Source organism: Papio anubis, chromosome 1, assembly GCF_008728515.1.
Source record: "Papio anubis isolate 15944 chromosome 1, Panubis1.0, whole genome shotgun sequence".
In the NCBI taxonomy this organism is placed as follows: domain Eukaryota; kingdom Metazoa; phylum Chordata; class Mammalia; order Primates; family Cercopithecidae; genus Papio; species Papio anubis.
In genome coordinates, this window is record NC_044976.1 from 26,947,831 (window position 1) to 26,965,632 (window position 17,802).

General features: G+C 49.9%; 2 protein-coding genes across 4 annotated transcripts in view; one reads left to right on the forward strand and one right to left on the reverse strand.

Annotated features, from left to right (window-relative positions):
- Positions 1–2,788: 2,788 nt before the first annotated feature.
- On the forward strand, positions 2,789–5,767 carry RAB42 (RAB42, member RAS oncogene family). The gene is made up of 2 exons (XM_003891450.4): positions 2,789–3,057; positions 4,003–5,767. Exons 1-2 carry the CDS (start codon positions 2,825–2,827, stop codon positions 4,424–4,426), a joined length of 657 nt encoding a protein of 218 aa, XP_003891499.1. The 5' UTR covers positions 2,789–2,824; the 3' UTR covers positions 4,427–5,767.
- A 7,049-nt stretch (positions 5,768–12,816) lies between these two features.
- Positions 12,817–17,802, reverse strand: part of TAF12 (TATA-box binding protein associated factor 12) — a 36,494-nt gene continuing 31,508 nt past the window's right edge. For all 3 annotated transcript variants that reach the window (XM_017958895.1, XM_003891454.5, XM_017958902.3), the window contains 2 exons: positions 15,435–15,523; positions 12,817–13,297 (listed from right to left, as the gene is read on the reverse strand). In XM_017958895.1, coding sequence (XP_017814384.1) covers positions 13,262–13,297; positions 15,435–15,523 — 125 coding nt within the window. In that variant the 3' untranslated portion in view covers positions 12,817–13,261. The remainder of the gene's footprint in view (positions 13,298–15,434; positions 15,524–17,802) is intronic.

Below are 17,802 nucleotides of genomic sequence, written 5' to 3' on the forward strand. Positions count from 1 at the left end.
AGCGCTTTGGGAGGCCAAGGGGGGGGTGGATGACCTGAGGTCAGGAGTTCAAGTCCAGCCTAGCCAACATGATGAAAACCCGTCTCTACTAAAAATACAAAAAATAGCTGGTCATGGTGGCGGGCGCCTGTAATCCCAGCTGCTTGGGAGGCTGGGGCAGGAGAATCATTTGAACCCAGGAAGCGGAGGTTCGAAGTGAGCCAAGATGGAGCCATTACACTCCAGCCTGGGCGACAAGAGCGAGACACCGTCTCAAAAAAAAAAAAAAAAAAAAATTTAAAATTATTAAACTTTTTTTTTTTTTGAGATGAAGTTTTGCTTTGTTGCCCAGGCTTGTGCAGTTTATTATGTGTCAATTATTCCTCAATAAAGCTGTCAAAAAACCAGAAGACTACAGGCGCGTGCCATCACGCCCAGCTAATTTTTATATTTTTAGTAGACACGGGGTTTCACCATGTTGGCCAGGATGGTTGTGACCTCCTGATCCACCCACCTCAGCCTCCCAAAGCGCTGGGATTACAGGCCTGAGCCACCGCGCCCGGCCCAACTCAGATCTGTTCTAATGCAAATGCAGATAACCTTAACTGCTGTGTCACGCGGCTGCTCCAGAACTACCCTGAGGTAGGTACCATGATTTGCCTGATTTAGCAGAAGAGGAAGCAGGGATTAGGGAAGGGAAATAACTTACCCCAGGTTATACAGTGAATCTGTGGCAGAGGTCAGCTGACATCTGGATTTAACTGCAGTCAGAGGCAGGCACATGATCCCAGCCCACAGTAGGAGCAGGGAGAGGGAGGAAGTTCAAGAAGCCAGATGCTGACAGTGCATTGCCCACGTGGGCTGACCGGAAAGTCCTCAGGGAGAGCTCGCGTCAGACTGCATTTCCAGCTGCTTCATGCCTCTCTAGAGTCTCCTTTCTCCTTGACCTTCCCAGATCCCGCTTATCCTTGGAGACCCAGCTTCAACATCAGCTGGGATGGGCTTCTCTGACCCTTTGGCTTCCTAAGTCCAGCTCCATCATGGTGTTTGACTGAATGAATGGATGGGTGAATGAACAGCACTTATCCACTTTCATTAATTCATCTAGCTATAAATATTTACTGAGCTTATTATTATTATTTTTTTTTGAGACACAGTCTCGCTCTGTCACCCAGGCTAGAGTGCAGTGATGCGATCTTGGCTCACTGCAAGCTCCTCTCGGGTTCAAGCGATTCTCCTGCCTCAGCCTCCCAAGTAGATGGGATTATAGGCACATGCCACCATGCCCGGCTAATTTTTGTATTTTTAGTAAAAACAGAGTTTCACCATGTTGGCCAGACTGGTCTTGAACCCCTGACCTGAAGTGATCCACCCACCTTAGCCTCCAAAAGTGCTGGGATTACAGATGTGAGCCACTGCGCCTTGAGTTTCTACTTTATGCCAAGCGCTGAGTTAGGCCCTGAGGATATAATCATCACCCCTGCCCTCAAGGAGCCTGCAGCCTAGGAGAGAGACTGACATTAGAGGTGGTCAGAAATACATGTGGGCCGGACATGGTGGTTCACACATGTAATCCCAGCGCTTTGGGAGATGGAGGCGGGCAGATCACTTGAGGTCAGGAGTTCAAGACCACCTTGGCTAACATGGTGAAACCCTGTCTCTACTAAAAATACAAAAATTAGCTGGGCGTTGTGCCTGTAATTCCAGCTACTTGGGAGGCTGAGTTGGGAGGATAGCTTGGACCCAGGAGGTAGAGGTTGCAGTGAGCCGAGATCCTGCCACTGCACTCTAGCCTGGGCAACAGAGTGAGACTCCATCTAAAAATAAATAAATAAAAGACTAGAGAGACTAGAGTTGTCTGGAGCAACTGGACCTCCAGCCTCAGTGCCCTGGGTTTCCAGAATGCCAGCCTGGAAAGGGTGGAGTAAACTTTGGCGGCTCGTGTGCTGCCTCACCCTAGCCCCTCACCCAAACAAAACTCAACCAGTGTCTTAGTGCTTGTGGGACCTGCTTTGTCCCCTTTTGTGGTATCAAATGGGTGACGAAGGATGAGACAAACCTGGATGTGAGTCCCAACTCTGCTGTGTGACCTGGGACAAGCCGTGCCTCTGAGCCTCAGTCTTCTCAGCGCTAAGAGGGGCACTCCCATGGCCCTATCAAAGGGTTGCTGTCCACAAAACATGAACTGACCTTTGGCCTCATACATATTAGCTGTCAAATCCACAGGCCAACTGCACTCCCTTTAGAATTGCAGTTGTCTGTGTCTGTCCTGCCTCCTCAACCAGACTGTGCCCAAGTTCCTTCTGGGGCCCTGGTGTCCAACTCAGACAGGCATTGGAGGAAGCCGTGGGTGCTGTTGAATGTTGAACCTGAACATTGAACTACAGGCCCCAGGCCAGGGCTAATGAGGGCTCCAGGAAAGGGCTTCTGGGTGGAGAGGGAGCACCTACAAACCACTCACTTCCCGAGTGGCCTTCCCGGGTCCAGCCGACGGGTGGGGGCCAACTAGGGAACCCACGGCGGGCGGGGTGGAGCGGTTAAGGGGGTAGGGCTGGAGATGAAGGAATGAGTGAGGCCCCTCCCCACTTCATCTAGTTTAGTCCCTTTACCCTGTGAAGTAGGGGTCATCATTAGCCCCCTTTTACAGAGGAGAGAACTGAGGCTTCGAGAGAGAGAAACTTTGCCAGGAGTTTCCTCTCGGTCCGACCACCTCGGTGCCCCGCCAGGGGCGGTGGTAGGGCGCCGGGAGCAGGGGGCGGTGCGCGGCAGGGGCGGGGGCGGGGGCGGGGGCGGGGGCGGGGCGCGGACAAAACGGCCGCGGGGCGGCGGGGCGGCGGACGCGGCCATGGAGGGCGAGGGCTGCCGCTACCAATTTCGGGTTGTGCTGCTGGGGGACGCGGCGGTGGGCAAGACGTCGCTGCTGAGGAGTTACGTGGCGGGCGCGCCTGGCGCCCCGGAGCCCGAGCCCGAGCCTGAGCCCACTGTGGGCGCCGAGTGCTACCGCCGCGCGCTGCAGCTGCGGGCCGGGCCGCGGGTCAAGCTGCAGCTCTGGGACACCGCGGGCCACGAGCGCTTCAGGTGCGGGTAGCCAGGGCGCGGGAGGGACTCCTGGTGAGGGGCTTGGTGCCAGTGCGCTCGGCCACGGCAACCCCCGTAGAGGCCAACTTAGAGGTCAAGCGGAGGGCGAGGTCCCTGCCCTGGGTCCCGTCTGGTCCGCTGGGTCCAGACCCTCCCCTGCTCGGAGTCATTTTCCCCACGAACACCGCGGGGTGGGCCGAGTCCCAGAGCCCAGGAACATCCCTAGTTTTGAGCTCTGGACTCTGGAGAGATGAGTGATACTGGCCCCGGGCGCTGAGAGCTCAGAACAGAGCGGGAAGTGTCGAGGAGATGTGGAAGGGAGAGAAGTTTGTGTTGACCTTGAAGGATCGGCAGGGGTTTGCCAGAAAGAGAACGGAGAAACGAAAACCTAGGTCAGGGCAGCACCAGGCCTCCTCCAGGAATGAGGGATTCGAGTTACGCTTGCACCCTAACTGGGAAGCACCCGGACTTTTATGTATTTATTTTTTTGAGATGAAGTCTCGCTCTGTCGCCCAGGCTGGAGTGCAGTGGCGCGATCTCGGCTCTCTGCAAGCTCCGCCTCCCGGGTTCACGCCATTCTCCTGCCTCAGCCTCCCAAGTAGCTAGAACTACAGGTGCCCTCCACCACGCCCGGCGAATTTTTTTGTAGTTTTACTAGAGACAGGGTTTCACCGTGTTAGCCAGGATGGTCTCGATTTCCTGACCTCATGATCCACCCACCTCCGCCTCCCAAAGTGCTGGAATTACTGGCATGAGCCACCGCGCCCGGCCAACTCCCAGACTGTTAGGGGAAACACAGACACCGAGGCAGAGAACCACAGGGCCGCGTGAAGTGAGCCCTGCTGGGGTGTGAGGCATTCTGTGGATCCCAGGGGGAGGAGGTCCTGCCTCTGGGGGTGTCATGAAGGCATCAGTCTCTCCCAGCTTACCTCTCTGCCTCCCCAGGTGCATCACCAGGTCCTTTTACCGGAACGTGGTGGGTGTCCTGCTGGTCTTTGATGTGACAAACAGGAAGTCCTTTGAACACATCCAAGACTGGCACCAGGAGGTCATGGCCACTCAGGGCCCAGACAAGGTCATCTTCCTGCTGGTTGGCCACAAGAGTGACCTGCAGAGCACCCGTTGTGTCTCAGCCCAGGAGGCCGAGGAGCTGGCTGCCTCCCTGGGCATGGCCTTCGTGGAGACCTCGGTTAAAAACAACTGCAATGTGGACCTGGCCTTTGACATTCTCGCTGCTGCTATCCAGCAGGCCCTGCAGCAGGGGGACATCAAGCTAGAAGAGGGCTGCGGGGGTGTCCGGCTCATCCACAAGACCCAAATCCCCAGGTCCCCCAGCAGGAAGCAGCACCCAGGCCCATGCCAGTGTTAACTCTAGGAAAGAAAGGGTTAAAGCAGTCTCAGACTCAGCTCACCTGGTGGGATGGGGAGTGTTAGTATCTCTCTGGAGGACAAATGACAGAGGATTCATATAAACAGTATCCTGACACAGTCATGCTTCCTGGATTTTGGAGTCAAGGCTTTCTACGGAAAAGAAAGGTCTGATGGCCGGGCGCGGTGGCTCACGCCTGTAATCTTAGCATTTTCAGAGGCCAAGGATGGCGGATCACCTGAGGTCAGGAGTTCAAGACCAGCCTGGCCAATATGGTGAAACCCCGTCTCTATTAAAAATACAAAAATTAGCCAGGCGTGGTGGCACATGCCTGTAATCCCAGCTACTCAGGAGGCTAAGGCAAGAGAATTGCTTGAACCCAGGAGGCAGAGATTGCAGTGAGCCAAGACTGTGCCACTGCACTCCAGCCTGGGCGACAGAGTGAGACTCTGTTTCAAAAAAAAAAAGAAAGAGAGAGAGAGAGACAGGAAAAGAAAGGCCTGAGAGACCAGATGTGCAACTTCCTGTCTTTGAACCTCAGTGTCCTTATCTGTCGACGGGGCTCATAAAAGATCCCACCTTGCAAGGAGGTGGTGACCATGAATGAGATAGTGGACAGGATGTGCTCACCCAGAGCCTGCCATGCTATGAATTGAATGACAAAAGCTCTCATTCCCACTCCCGTCTTTCTTGGCTGTGATGTGGCCACTCTGGCAGCATTCCTGGGCTCAGACACTGAGAAGCCAGCATCAGGAAGCTGCTGTATGGGCTAAGGCAGGTGTGGGGAATTCCAGGGGGAGCTTGGCTTGGAGGCTCCTTATGTCCTCAGACTAAAATGATTCTGGGCATGGGATTAATATGTGACATCAAATCCAGGGTTGCCAGCCAATGCCCCCACCCTAGGCCCAGGGGCTGAAAATGGATGTTAAGAGGCTGGGATGAACATGAATGTGTAGCAACTATGTTGGGCACACAGTGGCCACTGTGATGAGCCACCAAGATCCCCCTTCCTGGCTGGGGAACCCATCAACCCTCTCCCCAGTGCTGGAGTGCCACTGGATGATGGACTTCAGCTTGCCCCACTCTCTGGGAAAGGCCCTCCCTTCAGGGCAGCCCGTATCCAATGTCCATCTACTGGGGGGCCTTAAAGGCCTTTCCCTCTTGTCCCAGCTCTCGACAACTCTGAAAGTCAAACCTAACTTTATCAGTCTCTGTAGGCTTCATTGAGGACAATATTGTGACATCATAGCCAAGTTAACCCCGTGCCCAATCCTGCTTCCTTTTCTTCCCCAAAACAGGTATCCATCTCAAGAATATCCCCTAATAAACATCTGCACACTCGTCTCCATCTCAGAATCTGCCTCCTGGTAACCTAACCTACAACGGGAACTGCTAGGCAGGGAATGTCCTGGGAGCAATTAGGGAAGGCTTCACGGAAGAGACGCTGTTTATGTTAGGCCAAATCTCAGCAGATGTAGGGCTTAGTGGGTATCATTGCGCTGTAGCAAAAAGCACAGCCACTTTGTTGGGTGCAGTGGCTCATGCCTGTAATCCCAGCACTTTGGGAGGCCTAGGCAGGCAGTTCACTTGAGGTCGGGAGTTCAACCAAACCTCCTTGAGCCTCGGTTTCCTCCTTAGTCAGTAACATGAGACTGATAATCCCTCCTTCCTATGGTTCTTAGAAGGTTTTCAATCACAGTGAATTTCTTAGCTTCCTCCCCATGGAGATGGGGCTGAGGGGTCTTCCTGTGCACTTGGTCCTGCCTTTTTTTTTTTAACCCATAAAAATTCACCTGTTTTATTTTTTGGGGGTGGGGAATATCCATTACCTCAGACATTTATATTTTATTTGTATTACAAACAATCCAGTTATACTTTTTTATTTGTAAATGTACAATAAATTACTGTTGACTATAGTCACCCTGTTGTGCTATCAAGTGTTAGATCTTATTCATTCTATTTAACTACATTTTTGGCTTGACGCGGTGGCTCACGCCTGTAATCCCAGGACTCTGAGAGCCGAGGTGGGCGGATCACCTGAGGTCAGGAGTTCGAGACCAGCCTGGCCAACGTGGTGAAACCCCGTCTCTACTAAAAACACAAAAATTAGCTGGATGTGGTGGCATATGCCTGTAATCCCAGTTACCCCAGAGTCTGAGGCAGGAGAATCACTGGAACCTGGGAGGCAGAGGCTGTAGTGAGCTGAGACCACGCCACCACACTCCAGTCTGGGCGATAGAGCGAGACTCCATCTCAAAAAATGAATAAATAAAAATAAAATAAAAATATGTTTTTGTACTCATTAGCCATACCCACTTTCCCCTACCACTACCCTTGCCAGCCTCTTATCACCATCATTCTACTCTATCTCCATGAGTTCAATGCTTCATCAATGTGTCTTTATTCTATTCAATTATCCATTGACAAATATCCTGTCCATCCTATGATCATCCATCTGACTCTATCATTGCTGCTTTGAATGCAGGTGCTCTGTTTGCCAGGCTGGGTGCATTGCGGTGGTGCAATCGCGCACTCCTTGCAATGTTGTGCTCACCAGGCTCCAAGTGATCCTCACCTCCCGGCTTCCCGAAGTAGCTGGGACTACAGATGTAACTTCACCAAGCTAACTTTTAAATTGTTTGCAGAGGCCGAACACGGTGGCTCCAAGCCTGTAATCCCAGCACTTTTGGGAAGCGAGGCAGGTGGATCGAGGTCAAGAGAGATGAGACCATCCTGGCTAGCACAGTGTTATCTCTACTAAAAATACAAAAAAACTAGCGAGGCCCGAGGTGGCGGGCCTGTAGTCCCAGCTACTCGAGAGGGAGGCTGAGGCAGGAAGAATAAGCGTGAACCAGGCCCGGGCAGTGAGCTGAGATCTGGCCACTGCACTCCAGCCTAGGCGTGAAGAGACTCTGTCTCTCAAAAAAAATAAATAAATAAATAAATAAATAAATAAATAAATTGTTTGCAGAGACAGGGTGTCACTATGTTGCCAAGGCTGGTCTCACACTCCTAGCCTCAATCAATCCTCCTGCCTCAGCCTCCCAAAATGCTGGGATTACAGGTGTGAGCCACTGCACCTGGTCTCCTTCATCAATTTTTTTTTTTTTTTTTTTTTTTTTTTTTTTTGAGAGGCAGTCTGGCTCTAGCCAGGCTGGAGTGCAGTGGCTGGATCTCGGTGCACTGCCAAGCTCGCTGGAACTACGCCATTCTCCTGCCTCAGCCTCCCGGTAGCTGGAACTACGAAACACCTACCCATGTAAGATTTTGACCCACAGAGAATGAGGTTCAGTATTGCTGAGGATATTCCTCAATCTCCTGACCTGCGTGATCCGCCAGTCTCGACCTCCCAAAGTGAGCTTGGCTCCCCAGCCTCAACCATAGGCTCTATTTTAACTCTGTTTTCCTCCTCCCAGCTTCAAGCCATGCAGGCACAGGGGATTCTCTCCAGGATGGCTCCCTGGGCCCAGATGGCTCCTTCTGTGTCCTTGGAACTCATCCTATTGTTACAGCCAGCCCCTGCCCCTGTCTTTTGGTTAACTCCTTGGGAAAATGTCTCAAGTCTTTTTTTTTTTTTTTTTTTTTTTTTTTTGGTGCAGTCTTGCTGTTAGCCGGGCTGGAGTGCAGTGGCGGATCTCAGCTCACTGCAAGCTCCGCCCCTCCGGGTTTCGCCATTCTCCTGCCTCAGCCTCTAAGTAGCTGGAAGCTACGGAAGCCGCCACCTGCATTGACTAGTTTTTGTATTTTTTAGTAGAGGCGGGTTTCAGGGGTGTTATGGGATGGTCTCGGTCTCTGACCCTCGTGATCCAGCCCGTCTGCGGCCTCAAAGTGCTGGGATTACAGGCTTGAGCCACAGCGCCCGGCCTTCAAGTCTTTTTTTTAGGTGAGTCTCACTCTTGTCGCCCAGACTGGGGTGCAGTGGTACGATCTCGGCTCACTGCAGCCTCTACCTCCTGGGTTCCAGCTATGCTCCTGCATCAGCCTCCCGAGTAGCTAAGATTACAGGCACACGCCACCACGCCTGGCTAATTTTTGTATTTTTAGTAGAAACAAGGTTTCACTATGTTGGCCAGGCTGGTCTCGAACTCCTGACCTCAGGTGATCCGCCTGCCTTGGCCTCCCAAAGTGCTGGGATTACAGGTATAAGCCACCACACCCAGCCTCAAATCTTACTACCTTTAGTCCAAAAAACTGTAGCAACTTCCAGCTAGTATCCTTCCTGCCTGCTTCCAATTCCACCCTCCACACTGGCAGCCAGAGAGGCTTTTAACATGCAAACATAGTTACACCACTCCTTCACCTGAAACTTCAGGGGTTCCCAATGGCTGTGCAGTGGCTTTGTGTGTGTGTGTGTGTGTGTGTGTGTGTGCGCGCGCAGTGGTTTTCAAACTTTTTATCTGTTTTGAGCATCAGAATCCTCATCTGATGGAATGTTTCTCAGAGCCCTAAAAATGTCCAACAGTTAAGAAAGAAGTTATGCAGACTGAAGAGAAGTGGAAAGCTTGGAGCCAGCCTACTGGGCCTTCCACACTACAGCCTGCAACACACACACAACACACAGCACCTGCAAGGCATGGACACTGAACTGAGGGCTCCATGTACCTTCCTAAGGAGCCAGGATGGGCTGGGCACAGTGGCTCACACCTATAATCCCAGCACTGTGGGAGGCAGTGGTAGCAGATTGCTTGAGCCCAGGATTTTGAGACCAGCCGGGGCAACATGGCAAAATGGTCTCTGTTTTTAAAGAATAAATTTTTTAAAAAAAGGAGGCCGGGCATGGTGGCTCACACCTGTAATCCCAGCACTTTGGGAGGCTGAGGCAAGCGAATCACCTGAGGTTAGGAGTTTGAGGCCACCCTGGCCAATATCATAAAACCCTGTCTCTGCTAAAAATACAAAAATTAGTAGGATGTAGTGGCGTGCCTGTAATCCCAGCTACTCGGGAGGCTGAGGGACAAGAATCGCTTGAACCCGGGAGGCAAAGCTTGCAGTGAGCAGAGATCGCATCACTTCACTCCAGTCTGGGTGATAGAGTGAGACAGTGAGACTGTTTCTTTTTTTTTGGGATGGAGTCTCACTCTGTCACCCAGTCTGGAGTGCAGTGGCACAATCTTGGCTCACTGCAACCTCTGCCTCCCAAGTTCAAGTGATTCTCCTGCCTCAGCCTCCTATCTGGGATTACAGGCATGCACCATCATGCCCAGCTAATTTTGTATTTTTAGTAGAGACTGGGTTTCTCTATGTTGGTCAGGCTGGTCTCGAACTCCCAACCTCAGGTGATCGACCCACCTCAGCCTCCAAAAGTGCTGGGATTACAGGCATGAGCCACCGTGCCCGGCCTTATTTTTTGTATTTTTAGTAGAGACAGGGTTTCGCCATGTTGGCCAGGTTGGTCTCGAACTCCTGACCTCAGGTGATCTACCTGCCTCAGCCTCCCAAAGTGCTGGGATTACAGGTGTGAGCTACGGCACCTGACCAAGGCTTTAAAAAAAAAAAAAAAAAAAAAGCCAGGGGCTAGACACAGTGGCTCACGCCTGTAATCCCAGCACTTTCGGAGGTCGAGGCGGGCAGATCACGTGGTCAGGAGATCGAGACCTTCTTGGCTAACACGGTGAAACCCCATCTCTACTAAAAATACAAAAAATTAGGCCGGGCGCGGTGGCTCAAGCCTGTAATCCCAGCACTTTGGGAGGCCGAGACGGGCGGATCACGAGTTCAGGAGATCGAGACCATCCTGGCTAACACGGTGAAACCCCGTCTCTACTAAAATACAAAAAAAATTAGCCGGGCGAGGTGGCAGGCGCCTGTAGTCCCAGCTACTCGGGAGGCTGAGGCAGGAGAATGGCGTGAACCCGGGAGGCGGGGCTTGCAGTGAGCTGAGATCCGGCCACTGCACTCCAGCCTGGGCAACAGAGCCAGACTCCGTCTCAAAAAAAAAAAAAAAAAATTAGCCGGGCATGGTGATGGGGGCCTGTAGTCCCAGCTATTTGGGAGGCTGAGGCAGGAGAATGGTGTGAACCTGGAGGTGGAGCTAGAAGTGAGCCAAGATCGCGCCACTGCACTCCACCCTGGGCGACAGTGTGAGACTCTGTCTCAAAAAAAAAAAAAAGAAGCCAGGATGAGGCGCATACTACTAAGCCTGAGAGCTCTCCACACTCCATGCTCACATTCCACTCAGCTCTAGCCACTCCTAATCTTGCACCTTGTGCTTTGGTCTCACTGACACACTCTGTTAGACCTGCGGGCCTTTGCACACACTACACTTCTGCTTGAAATCCCTCAGTGGCTCCTGTTACTTTTTTGACAGGCCACTCTTTGCTGGGATCTGCAACATGCTGCATGGCCTGGCCCAGCTTACCTCACTCAACTGCCTTAAGGTTTGTACACCAGGCAAATTTCTCTCCTTGAAAGAGATCCCTACACCCTTCACCTGGATCTCTCACATCTCGGCTCTAACAAAATTTCTCCCCAGCTGACCAGACCCCTTCCCCAGACCTGTGAATCTCTCCTTTGAAGTCCTTGTCCCAGTGCCAGTTTTACACTTATCTAATAACAGGATTGTCCCCTGGGTCTCTTTTTTTTTTTTGAGATGAAGTCTGGCTCTGTCACCCAGGTTGGAGTGCAGTGGTGCAATCTCAGCTCACTACAACCTCCGCCTCCCAGGTTCAAGCAATTCTCCTGCCTCAGCTGCCCGGCTAATTTTTTGTATTTTTAGTAGACACAAGGTTTTGCCATGTCGGCCAGGCTGGTCTCGATCTCCTGACCTCAAGTGATCCACCTGCCTTGGCCTCCCAAAGTGCTGAGATTACAGGCTTGAGCCACTGTGCCCAGTCACCTGTGTGTTTTTATTCATCGTTGTATCCCTCTGCTTAGGACAGGCATGGGATTATAAATACTTGCTGAATGAATGAACGAGCCCCTCAATATGCAGATAGGACAAGACTGAGATGGATGACGCCACTTACTTGTCACACCGCAAATCAAGAACTGGGGTCTTTTGATTCTACCCCAGCTCTTTCCATTAAACTTTCCCAATTCCTGTGTTCCCTTCTGTCTCAGTGGAGATCTCAAAACTAATTCTAGATTCCTTGGCTGCCAAGGTCAGTGACTCGTCCTACTACTGAAACCCAGCTGGAGGCCCCTTGGTGTTTGATATCACCAACAGAATACGCTTTATGAGTGTCACCACTGGCATCAGGAGGTTCTGGAGAAAGTGAAACCCTTCAACATCATCATCCTGATGGTTGGCCACAAGAGTGACCTGTTAGTGAGCACCAGGTGACACCACAGGAAAGGAAGCTGGCTGCCTCTTTGGGGCATTGAAACTTCAGCCAACAGCAATGGTAACATTACTACAGCCTCTGAGGAGCTCACTCAGTCTATCTGTGAGACTGTGAAGAGGGGGACACGGGATCTAACCCAGGGTGGGAGGGAGTTTTGAAAAGCAGAGTCTCATCCTGGGCCAAGCTTCAGGAAGCAGAGGACCAAAGCAGATCAAGGTGGCTGGGCCTGTGCTAGTGACCCTTGGGTAGGACAATCATCCTCCCTAGAGCCCACAGAACTCTCACAATCCACAAGGGCCATGCTGGGCCCAGGACAGGATGATGCTAGGTGCCACTGAAGGACATGACCCTGAGGTCTGGAAGGGGTCTGGCTTCTTCTGCATGATGGTGAAAACACCAGGATCAAAGATACCAGCAACTAAGAAGAGATGGGCACCTGCACAGACACGCCTATCCTGAGAACAGGCGCTTACTCCCGTCCTTTCTCAGGGAAAGGGATAAACAGCTTTCTCCAGGAGTTCCAGAAGAGCAGGTCAAAAGGGTTTTTAGGCCGGGTGCGGTGGCTCACTCTTGTAATCTCAGCACTTTGGGAGGGTGAGACCTGTCTGGCCAACAGTGAAAACCCCATCTCTACTAAAAATACAAAAATTAGCTGGGTGTGGTGGCAGGTGCCTGTAATCCCAGCTACTCGGGAAGCTGAGGCAGGAGAATCGCTTGAACCCAGGAGGCGGAGGTGGCAGTGAGCCAAGATTGCGCCACTGCACTTCTAGCCTGGGTGACAGAGCTAGACTCCATCTCAAAAAAAATAAAAAAGACAAAAACCAAAAAAACCCAAAAAGGATATTTAGGTACATAACATTGCCAAAACAAGGATGCCTCTTCAGTTGAGGGCCGTGAGAGAAGGTCACCCTACTCAATTCTTATGGCAGAGAAGCTGGACTCAAACTCCTGCTGATATTATGGCCTCCCTTGGAGTAAAATGATGGAAAATCCCTGAGTTTTTCTCAAACACAGAAATGAATAACGATGCTGCCACCTGCTGACTAGAGAGCTACAGTCCAGGCTTGCTTGTCCTGACTCCCTCTGGGATTTCAAAGGTACCCTGTCTTTGGATTAATAACTTCTTTATTCTGGAAAAGCAAATGAAAGTCATATTCATATAAACACTGACATTACAAAGTACAGGGAAAAGGGGAAGGGAGAAGGAAACAAAACCCTTTACAAATCCTGCTAATACTGTCTTACCAAAAAGACCATAATGCTTTGTCCCATATTCAGTCACGTATATAATAAACCACAAATAAAATCTTCTCTGGAAGATACATTGCTCCTCTTTGAGATGGCAGGGAAAAGGGACCGGAAGTTGGGGTAGGAGGCTTTATTCTTTTGGCAGATCCTCTCAGTCATTATAGATATTGCTGCACTGTTAATAAAAAATATATGCTTCTCTGTAAAGCATTACAAAAAAAAAAAATCCAAGGATGAGATGGCTGAGTTCTCAGCTCAAGTATCTCCAAATACATTGTTGTCCATTCCCTGACCTTTCCATGTGTTATTTCTTGGTTGTTTTCCGGATCAATGCCATTCTCTGAAAGGAGAGAGAAATAAGCAGTTATGCAGCAGCAGCTGGAGTCAGGAGCTTTCTGGAACATTCTGTGTGGCTAGCAGGCCTTGTGGTCTACACTGTAGGCCGCAGCCCTCAGAGACCTGCAGTCACAAGGCATCTCAGTAGATTCCTTTGAACCAGAGAGCAGTCTGCAAGGCCCCAAGAGATGTTTAGATGGGCTAGTGGACCCACTTCATCTACCAAACTGCTCTAGGCTAGCAGAATGGCAAAAAAGTTAAAAGCAGGAGAAAGTGACAGCTCTTGAGTTTTGAGGATTTAGAGGATAAGCTGGGAAAGCATGTGTTTTCTTTCTTTCTTTATTCTTCTTCTTCTTTTTTTTTTTTTTTTTTTGAGATGGAATCTCGCTCTATTGTCCAGGCTGGAGTGCAGTGGCACGATTTCAGCTCACTGCAACCTCTGCCTCCCAAGTTCAAGCGATTCTCCTGCCTCAGCCTCCCCAGTAGCTGGGATTACAGGCACATGCCACCATGCCTGGCTAATTTTTGTATTTTTAGTAGAGACAGGGTTTCACTGCGTTGGCCAGGCTGGTCTCGAACTCCTAACCTCAAGTGATCCACCAGCCTCAGCCTCCCAAAGTGCTAGGATTACTGGCCTGAGCCACTGTGCCTGGCCAAGCATGTGTTTTCTGGGGTCCCCTGACCCCAATCTTTTCTCCGATGATGGACACAATAGGGAAAGGGCCTCAATTTCAAAGTGTTGCCACACACAAAGGGAGCTGACATTTCACACCTCATGACCTGCATTGAAGGGAAACTGAAGACTAACAACTTCTACCACAGTCCATCATGGAAACACTCAGATCCACAGGTTTCATGATCTGAATTCTTTTACTATTACTAGCCACTAGCCAAATTAACAACCTGCTTTGCTCATTCTTTTTGACCAAATAAATACCAATATTATGGCATTTGTTGACTAAATAAATAGGGCTGAAAAATGGTTAATTTGGGAGCACAAAGTGACAGTCCATTATTTGGAGGGACTCTCTTCTGAACAGTGCAATCTTTCCATTCAGGAAACTGGTGGCTTCCCTCTAGGGCTTGTTCTGTGAGCTCTACCAATACCTACTCCAGAGATACCAGGCTATGGCGAAGCAGGCGCACTTAACCAGGACTGCCCAGTTGTGCCTGCTAAGCTTGGAAAAAGCTCACGTTTCAAATCAGAGTAGCCACTTAAGACAGAAAGGATAACAGCCTTGTCAGAGGGAGGCCAACACTGCTGTTGGACTGATCAAAGATGGGGGTGACTTGCTCCACAGCAGAAGTGGTATTCTCATACTGACTCCTAGGTTCCTTGTTTAGAGGGAACCTTGTTCAAAGGTAAAACCAGGACACAGGCCAGAATGTCCAGCATGGCAACCTGGATACTACCTCTCAGAACAAGTACAGCATATTTTTGCTTTCTTCCTTTTTTTTTTTTTTTTTTGAGACAGAGACTCGCTTTGTCGCCCAGGCTGGAGTGCAGTGGCGCGGTCTCCACTCACTGCAAGCTCCGCCTCCCAGGTTCACGCCATTCTCCTGCCTCAGCCTCCCGAGTAGCTGGAACTACAGGTGCCCGCCACCTCGCCTGGCTACTTTTTTGCATTTTTTTAGTAGAGACGGGGTTTCACCGTGTTAGCCAGGATGGTCTCGATCTCCTGACCTCGTGATCCGCCCGCCTCGGCCTCCCAAAGTGCTGGGATTACAGGCTTGAGCCACCGCGCCCAGCCTATTTTCACTTTCTTTAACCTGCCCTCTCTTCATAGGACCATATATGGTGTTGCAATCAGCAACAATGAAGAAAGATTTCATTAAGGAGGTATGGTGGGGTGAGCTCCATCCATGTTAGAAGAACCCAGAATCAACAGTTTTAAGTGACACTCAACAAAGTTACGAGAAAAAACAGACCACGTGTGGGAACAGCATGGCACCAGGTGAATATCTTATTGATCTCCTGGCGACTGCTGCTGCCTCTTGCCCTCTCTGACCCTTGATCCGGAGAGTGAAGTTTGCTGTATGGGGGAAGCGAGACCCCCTAGAAGGTAACTGTGTTTATCCACTCTGAGATGTAGCTCAAGGAGTCAGCCTTGGCTGTCCCCAGGGCTCTGGCATTTCCTCACCTGTTTGTGAGCTTCTGTGGTGCAGGCTTTTTTGTAGGGTCGGATTTCTTCAGAGCCAAATCCTGGGATCCACATGTTCCACTGGCGCTCTGCAAGGAAGAAGCCAGTACAGAGATAAAGGTACTAAAAAGGCAGTACCAGGAGTGCAATGTGACCCCCTTGGATCAGGGAGGATGAATGTGGACATCTGGCTACTAACTAACTCCACAGAGGGATTATATTACAAATGGGAAAAATGGGCATGGCCTCTCCAAGGTTTTTTTTTCTTTTTTTTTTGGAGACAGGGTCTTCCCGCTCTGTCACCCAGAGTGGGGTGCAGTGGCACAATGTTGGCTCACTACAGCCTTGACTGCCCCAGCACAAGTGATCTTCCCATCTTGGCCTCCCAAGTAGCTGGGACTGCAGGTGCATGCCACCATGGCCAGCTAATATTTCTTTCTTTCTTTCTTTTTTTTTGGAGACAGAGTCTCACTCTGTCACCCAGGCTGCAGTGCAGTGGAGTGATCTCGGCTCACTGCAAGCTCCGCCTCCTGGGTTCACACCATTCTCCTGCCTCAGCCTCTCGAGGAGCTGGGACTACAGGCGCCGGCCACCACACCCGGCTAATTTTTTGTATTTTTAGTAGAGACGGGGTTTCACCGTGTTGGTGAAGAAGTCTAGCTATCCTGGGACTGCTAAAGGATGAGACCATATGGAGAGATGGTGGGTGGGGAAGATGGGAAGGGTAGGACTGGGGAATGTGAAGGGGAATGGGAGGGTTGGGAGGGATGGAGGGAGACGCCTACAGAATCCCAGCTGTTTCAGTGTTCTTAGACCAGGCATCAGACATGGACGATATGAAGCCTTCCATTATGGGTTATTTACATTGTGTCCCTAAAAAAGATATGTTGCAGTCTTAACCTTAAGTACCTCCAGAATATGATCTTATTTGCAGATGAAATTGGTTAAAATGAGATCACATTGGAGTAGGGTTAGCCCTTAATCCAATATGACTGGTGTCCTGTGAGAAGAAAAGAAGAGACACAGAGACAGAGACACACAGGGAAAAGGCCATGTGAAGACTGAGGCAAAGCCTGGAGTTCTGTAGCTACAAGCCACGGAACACCAAGGATTGCCAGCCACCACCAGAGGCTAGGAGGAGGCAAGAATAGATTCTCCCCTAGGGGCAGCAATGGGAGCATGATCCTGCTGACACTTAGATTTCAGATTTCTGGCCTGCAGAACTGTGAGAGAAAATTTTTTGTTGTTTTAAGCTGCCAGGTTTATGGTATTTTGTTAAGGTAGCCCGAGGAAACTAGTATGCTTTCCTTCAAGACAATCTCAGGCCCAGCCACTGCCTGACTTAGTAAAACTAGCTGAGCCCAGTCAACCCCCAGATTCATGAATAAAATCAACAACTGTTATTGTGCTAAGCCACTGTTTTTGGGGTGGTCTGCTACACATTAATAGAAAACCAGAATATCTGTCCTTTTCTCTAGACACCAGCAATATTACCCAAAGTGTGTTACTTACTTTACCTAGACTACCAATGCCTCCCCAAGGCAATAGCTTCTTGACGCTGTGAAGGAAGCCTTTCAATAATTAGTCATGGACTGATCTGCACCGAATCTCATTCATTTGGCCTGTCTCTATAGTTATACATTGGGCTGGGCATAGTGGCTCACGACTGTAATCCCAGCACTTTGGGAGGCCAAGGCAGGTGGATCACCAGAGGCCAGGAGTTCGAGACCAGCCTGACCAACATGATGAAACCCCATTTCTACTGAAAATACAAAAATTAGCCAGGTGTGGTGGTGCAGGCCTATAGTCCCAGCTACTTAGGAGGCTGAGGCAGGAGAATCGCTTGAACCCAGGAGGTGGAGGTTGCCGAGATGGCGTCACTGCACTCTAACCTGGGTGACAGAGTGAGACTCGATCAAAATATATATATATTTACTTATATATATATAGTATAATATATATAAAGTATATATAATATATAAAAAATATATATTTATATAAATATATAAATTATATATACTATATATATACACACACATAAATATATACATATATACACACACACACACAGTTATAGACTGATCTTTCTTTTAATCACATTGTATCCAATGCAGAGGGCTGCTTATTAATTTCCAAGTGATTATGGTTATCACTGTTAGCTGAGTATCTCCCAGAAAAACTCAAACTCAAATTTAGTGTCTGTTAAGTAGAAAAGGAAAATATAAAATTGTATGTATATTATGATTATAAACTTGAGGAAAATGCATAAATAAGCTAAAACTGTAAGGGAACACTGAGGAACAGTTTCATTTGAATGGTGGAGACATAACAGTACCTACATTTACTAGATCCTACTTTGTGCAGGCCC